This window comes from Mizuhopecten yessoensis, unplaced genomic scaffold (assembly GCF_002113885.1).
Source record: "Mizuhopecten yessoensis strain PY_sf001 unplaced genomic scaffold, ASM211388v2 scaffold11029, whole genome shotgun sequence".
NCBI lineage: Eukaryota > Metazoa > Mollusca > Bivalvia > Pectinida > Pectinidae > Mizuhopecten > Mizuhopecten yessoensis.
The window spans coordinates 167,580-175,385 of NW_018408843.1; the positions used below are offsets into that span (position 1 = coordinate 167,580).

The window sequence follows — 7,806 nt, forward strand, 5'->3', positions numbered from 1 at the left end:
ATATGTAATGAATGTATCTGAATATATATAATGGATGTGAAATATTTTTATCAAGGGATGAAGCATTTTTATTGATAATGATGTTTGGTATCTTTATAAAAGCAGAACAAGTGTACATGTTTTCTTTCTTTTTTAATTCTGGGAAATTATAAAAGTAGAAATCTCATTAGATTTCCTGTTGAGTTCTACATTTTGAAATAGTTGCCTCTCTTGACATACCTTCTTGAACTTTTCTAGATTTGTTTCAACCCACTTTATTGTTTTATTCCTTTGTATTTTACTTCCGCATTTGAGTTCTAAATGGACGAAAGGTCATATGTTATACGAATGGTCGTTTGTGGGACAAATGGTCATATGTTGGACGAATTGCCATATGTTGGACGAATAGTCATATGTTGGACGAATGGCCATATGTTGGACGAATGGTCATTTGTGGGACGAATAGTCATATGTTGGACGAATGGTCATATGTTGGACGAATGGTCATTTGTGGAACGAATGGTCACATATTGGACGAATGGCCATTTGTGGGACGAATGGTCATATGTTGGACGAATGGTCATTTGTGGGACGAATGGTCATATGTGGGACGAATGGCCATATGTTGGACGAATGGCCATATGTTGGACGAATGGTCATTTGTGGGACGAATGGTCATATGTTTGACGAATGGTCATTTGTGGGACGAATGGTCATATGTTGGACGAATGGTCATATGTTGGACGAATGGTCATATGTTGCAGTAAAATTTATACTTTGTTTGGCTTTCTGCATCCACAAATAAATTTGCAAACAGTTGTTTAATTTTGTTGTACATTTAACAATTATTTGACGCTAAACAAGTAAATTAAGTACCGTTAAAGTTTTGACTTTGCAATGGACTTTGAGTACTACATTCCTAATATCCTGAGATAGCAAGAACAGACGAAAAAACAGGTGTGGAAAGGTGACTTGTTCTCCTCGCTGGAATCACTTACAATTACAAGTGCTATTTTGTATTTTGTAGTTGTCTCCCTTTTTACATACTACTAGAACTAGTGTTGATACCCTTCAGATTGCCTTTCTGACACTATCTACAGCTTTCTCATTATTACACTGTTGAGGAAGGGATCTCAGTCTGTCGTTCAACCTTTGCTGATCCTGTAAAACTATTGGATATATTGTTTATTCAGTTTGCAATACTTAGTCCTCGCTTTACATAAGGGATCGACCTTTCATATCTTGTAATGACTATATTTGTGATATATAAGCGTTAGTTATTTTCCAAGAATGATATAGTCACTGAAGTTCGAAGATCATAATTTTGATTTAACTCTATTATATACATATTTTCACCAACCCTCATTCATTAACTAACTTTATTATATAATTATTACTAATGAATCCATGGAGAACAATGCATCCTAAATAAACAATTTACTTCACGGAATCGATAACTCCCTTTTTATGTGGTAGTTGCTGTTGGATTGGCCTTTCGATACAAGGGGAATTCCCCGTTATATAAACACAGTTACTATTGATATGTCTACCTTATTAGGAAAAAGACATTTAAACGGTGTGCAAGAGTGCATTCGTTAAACCGCTGTTCTGCTATTGACGAACATGAACGTCCCAGTGACAGGATGTTATTAATTACTGTAAAGGCGATACTACTCGCCTTCTTCAGCCTGTTACAGTATACAGCAGCACAAGGTATGGGCACGTTTATGTCTAAATCAGTCACCGTTATAGCTTAATACTGCATGCTTTATTTGTATTTCTATAAATCTACCATTTTGTTATGCTCCAGACATCTGAGTAAATATTATTTTACTTATATATTTTTAAATGCAAATCTTTCGAGATTGATTCTATCAAAAACGCCGATTAATGTGTCTACGATCAATCAACTTGTAACTGCTTTCTAATTGGCATTTTATCTTTTTAATATCATTGATTGCTGATTTAAATGAACAACACATGAATTAGTTAAATCTGTTTTTACGAGAGAAAAAACCATATTTTATTATCGATATTCCTTTTCCGATATTTAAGGCAGTCTTAATTTTTATGAAGTCCTTACAAGCTTTATTTGTAGCGTTTTACGAATTTTGATTTGTTGTTCAGTTATTTTCAAAGCAGTATAAGTTATATCATGTACTCCTCCTGTTTGAGCTGACCTTACATTGGGTTCTAAGGACACATTTCGATTTCACTTGTTAACTAAGATATTTAAACAAAATGGTTTTGGTTGATTCTCATTAGTCATACAATAACTCTGTGTCATACTTGTTTATAAGTATTCTATATAAGCTGGTTCTTGCTCATCTAAAAGCTTAGGCAATGTTAACGCTATTCTCAAATACATAACGGATTGTAAGGTTGTGATGTTTTTTTTCGGGAAGGCAATATCAAACTAAATCCTGAAATGAATCAAAACATGTACAACTGTGCATTATTTCACCAGTGTAAATATTTGATAGGATTAAAAAAATACGAAACATGAACATATCTTAATGATCGTAACACAAGTTTATCTCTCTTGTCCTTATATCAGTTATATCAGTTATATTTGATCACGAACAGAACAAGTGTCATAATACGGATCACCTAAGTAGATATAATTGGTATTCAAACACACCATTCAGGGTTATCATTGGGTATATGATATATGTGTCGGTATAATTGTTTACAAATCTTCTAATTTCTCGTTTTACATAAGTTGGACATAACTAGTACACAGGATGAATGCAACGTGCCAACAGACCAATAGTTAGAAACAACCGAGACTAATAGTTAGAAACAACCGAGAGTTTTCTGGCTAAGAACGCTGATGTCATCTAGTGTTTGAACAACCTACGTTAAATGAGCGAATTGAACTGTTTACATGCACCGTGTTGTGACGAAATTGTAAACCAGGGTTATACCCGTCTACTGGAAGGCAAAATGTCTAATTCAAGCAATACAATGAGTTGACAATTTTTTCACATCATTTTACATGCAAACAACTTTAATAGCTCTGAGAGTAATTGCTTGCCAAACTGGCCACACAGTCATGAAACTGATTATTTGTATAGAATTGTGATAAATCACCTTTCATATTATGTTACAATAACATTTACATTACCTTTAAGAAAGGACAAATTACAGGGAACAAGTTTAAATGATCTAAAATCATTGTCATAATTGATAAAGTATATATAATCAAGGAAAGTCTAAAACATAGAGGTAAAGTCTGGACCGTCAGCGAAGATGGGATTAGGTGTAAATCTTAAAAAAATAAAGTGCATGTAACAAAGGATTATGAATTTATCATAATGGATTAAATATATATCATAAGGAATACATTTTTTTTATAAAGTATTGAGTAAATGTACTAAGGGATAATTTTTCAAAATAATTCATTAAATCCATCTGATTTAATTGGAATTGAGCAACAGGCAAACCAAATGCAAGCCCTCTCCCTGGAGGTACATCTCAAACAATATCAGGTAATACAATAAGAATTTTAACATAAATGGTTAGGAACATATGAAATAGATCTACGTACGTACGTACGTACGTACGTACGTACGTACGTACATACATACATACATACATACATACATACATACATACATACTCTTGTTCTTTGACAATACTAATATCAGAAACGTTGGTTTATTTGGGTGATGATAATACATTATCTTAATTTACAAATATCTTATGTAAGAATATAGGGTGCTGAAACCTAGTATACCTCCGGGTACACATTCTGTAAACGGAACACCCACTCACCGATACAGGTACACCATTAATGTGTGAACTCGACAGCCGTTATATATAGGATATAGAAACATTATCAACAAACTTCTACCTCTGTTTGGTATTATACAACCACAAGGCAGTGAGTAGCAGACATATAATGGAAGCACTTAGTTATGTGATGATACAAAATGTCAAGGGAATTTTATTATTCTGATACACAATTCATCCAACTCTGAGCATGATATGTGTCTAAATGTTACAGTAATGAAAATCGACATGTTTGTTCTCATGATTAATATGATTGATTTGCATTCTATACAGACCCGTGTCTCTCTACTACCTACCACCTTCTTGATGACTCATGGCGCTCGTCTGAAAATGATGGGTCTGATGCGTCATTTTTCCAATGTGACGCAAGCTTGACGGAGAGATGGTACCGCCCTGTTTCCGGTGCTGGTGTTACCATGCCGACGGCAGCACCAGACTTGAACAAATGTGGTACTCAGTATCCGATATGGATGAATGACGGTAGGTGTACTCCCTCCCCGAACACCATGTTATCTATTTGTTTTATCAGTGGGGAGTTCACGAAGGTATCTTTTCTACTGCTAAATAGTTTTCGTGTACATTATCCTATCCAAAAGATGGCTAGCTGACAGCTATATCTTAACCAAAACTTCAGCTATTGTCACGCACACTCGTTGTATTCTACCTTCAGGTTACAGATACCATTGTGTTAATTGATAGGACAGATTAAACTAAAATAAAGTAATATTCTTCATACAAAGTAATATCAATCCTACATTATCTACCAAGTTGTAATGCTGTAATTTCAATTGTCAGCTTTCTGTTGCATTAGACCGGGTATGCCTATGTCTATAAATAGTCACCTAATGTGTTTCATGCGTTTGTGACCTAATGAGGGTCCCGAAATGGTCATTCTCTCGGAGTGCATCACTTCCCCACAATGTGCTTTGTACGAAAATGTGTGTCCTGTCGATGTGATGTCTCCTCATCCTCTTATGGTTTTATATTTCCTCTTGTCTTAGTATTTTGTTGCTTTTCCTTCGGTAAATAGACTGCAGAAATTTTTATCTGAAAATAACACAGTTATATTTTCTTCGTCTTTTACAGTTCTACCAGACACATCAAACATTACAAGCGTGACCGTATGTATGAGACATGTGTTTGCAGCCTGCCAGCAAACATGGAGCATACGGGTGAAGAAGTGTAGTTCATTTTATGTCTATGAACTAAAACAAACAAATCTATGTGCAGCTGCATATTGTTTCGGTAAGTTAACAGCCCTGCTTCATCTTATAATTGATGATCATGTTTTTCATAACTTCATTATTATTTTTATATCCTTAACACTGGCTAGCAAAAGCTTGTGGAAATATCGTCAAAGAAAATCCAAACAAATCAAACAAACAAACAAACCACTATTAAAAAAAGCAAGCGTCACAACCTATTCACATGTGCATTACACATGTAAAGTAATAGTGTCTCTGAGGACTAATGTCGTTAGAAGCAAACAGACAGCTGTCATGCAGTCTAGATAGAACTATTATGGATACATTAAATGGTAGGAAAGTAACAAAATTTAAGCATACATTTCTTGTATTGGCTCCGCGAATATATCAACACATAAATAATCAATCTAGAAATTGGTAACGATACTAATTTAGTCTCAACATTCGAAACCTATATTAACGAGGTTTTTAACTTTGATATTTGAAATATTTAACTAAAAATAGAGAAAATATGCAACTATATTGAAATTATAGGTATTAATAGTATGCAGAAAGCTGTATTCAAGTGCTTGTTCTAGTAATTTTAGTACATTTTAGCATGTCAATGTTGAAAATAATAATGTTGAGGTTCTGTCAACTCATATTAAAGAAAGGTTATTCGGTTTGCTGTTTGTGATAACTATAAATAGTAAAACATGCGCCAATGATATTCTACAAACGATGATTGTTGATACATTGAAGGGTCTGAATTACCTTGTCCTGTCGGGCAGTCGTCTGACACTGGATTCACTCCGGGATGTGGAGGTAGGTTAAATTATATCGACTATCTTATTCCAGCAGTTGACAATACGAAGGTAAAACGGCAAACTCTTACTGCCTAATGTAATTGTCACAGGGATATACCAAGGTATATTCATGTGTATATGTTTCTAGTCTTTATTTAATGTCTGAGAATGTTTATGTAATAACAGAGTTGTTTGAGTCTAGTACACTTGTCTTGTTAGGGAAAGTCCCTATGTCTATTGTCTGTGTTCTGTCCGTTGAGTGTTCGTTAATCTTCGTAACTTGACGTCTATGTCCATATTTGGTGTGTTACCTGTCCGGTAGTGTCGGTGTTTGTCCATATTTGGTGATGTCTTGAGTACGTGTCCAGGTGTGACAGGTGAGAAAGTCGTGCGTTGAGAGAGTGAGTTTGGAATAAAACCAATGCAACTATACAATCGCGGAATCGCGCAGAGACAGCCGGAGCCATATATATTGAACATATATGTACTGGACGTCTCCGGAGTCCGGACGTGAACCATATGACTCTATATCAACACTGACACGACTTGATAGTCGATGATGGTAATTATCCATGTATATATTCAAAGTTACTGTAATGTTGAATATATTTCGGGAAAATAACTAATTAAATTGTAGCTTGTACTTTTACTAAGGCATGCAGTCATTTTGTAAATTTCAGGATTTTTTTCCATAACCTTATATACGTGTAATCGGTGATGTTTCTTCTCGGGGTAATAAACCAACACAGATGATTGAACGAATTCAGCCTCTTTTATTGCTGTGACATAATGTCGATGTGTCTCTTCAGTTCCGAACGTTATGTTGTTGTGTCTCCTCAGTTCCGAATGTTATGTTGATGTGGAGTCCGGCAAACGGCAGCTGTGAAAAACTAGCTTTGCGCACAAACTGTTTCGTATTTTTCTACCGCAAGTGTAATTAACACCAACATAAAATATTATGAATAAGTTAAGTTGATATATTTAAATATTAATTATTATATTAACGCATATATTTTAAAAGATTGGTATTAGGAAGCACATATTACTATATACTAAAATGGCTGGAATAATCCCGAGTTATAAACTTTTCCGAACGAAGCTCGAGTGTTCCGAAGAGCCATTGGGAACTTTGAAAATGGTATGTGTAGTTCAAGTTGCTGGGTTTGAATGTTCAAATGACCATTGGTTTTGTTGGCAAAAAAGAAAAAGGGTCAGAAATAGTTCTTATTGGTGAGAATCACTGTCTTATGTTAATCTGTTGCACGTCATTTTCAACCAGAATGAGACAAATAAAAGTAGTTTGCTGGGGATTTATATGGTGAGGGTCCAGTAGTGCAGCTGTAATGATGCCAAACTCGGTAAGAGCGCAGAATTATTGTCATAATCAGTCACCACATACTCAAATATAAAGTGAGATTTTAAAATTCATCTTGATTTATGTTATTTTTCGTACACAGCCTCGTTGAAGAAATCTGGTTTGGTTTGATTTGAAGTGGGGGGTGGGGGTTGTTATTTGTTTTATATTATTAATGAGGAAGTAGTGTTTTCTTTGACAAGTGTCTACCTGAGGTATGCCGTTTATTCCAAGTTTCTGGTTAATAATTTTACAGCAATTTTGAGGTAAAGATACAGATGTTTGTTTGTTTGTTTATGTTTAACGGCCCATCGACGGCTGTGGTCATTTAGGGCCATGGTGATTTATTTATTTATTTTACTTTTTTAACAAACATGTGAATAGCGAAGATAAAATCAGATAAAATGGTTCATTTTAAAAGTATTCGCATTGTATGTGTAGATAATAAAAAATAATAAAAGGGGGTTAAAATAATAAAAGAGATAACGAATAGATGATATGGAATATGCGATATATATATAACGTCAAAAATGATAAGGTGGGTTAAAAGACATCAGAGTCTATAAAATAGACCGATGTCTTTCAAATAGTTAAATAATGCCTTCGAATCCACGGAACTGAAAAGTGTTTTCATATCCGGGACTCGGAAGTAGTTATCACGAATGTGTTTAAAATCGGAACATTCTAT

At 34.6% G+C, this 7,806-nt stretch overlaps 1 protein-coding gene across 1 annotated transcript in view; it reads left to right on the forward strand.

Annotated features, from left to right (window-relative positions):
• Positions 1 to 1,542: 1,542 nt before the first annotated feature.
• LOC110464742 (von Willebrand factor D and EGF domain-containing protein-like) overlaps positions 1,543 to 7,806 on the forward strand; it is a 29,518-nt gene continuing 23,254 nt past the window's right edge. The window contains exons 1-4 of the mRNA XM_021520113.1: positions 1,543 to 1,692; positions 4,048 to 4,254; positions 4,861 to 5,019; positions 5,721 to 5,783. Coding sequence (XP_021375788.1) covers positions 1,623 to 1,692; positions 4,048 to 4,254; positions 4,861 to 5,019; positions 5,721 to 5,783 — 499 coding nt within the window. The 5' untranslated portion in view covers positions 1,543 to 1,622. The remainder of the gene's footprint in view (positions 1,693 to 4,047; positions 4,255 to 4,860; positions 5,020 to 5,720; positions 5,784 to 7,806) is intronic.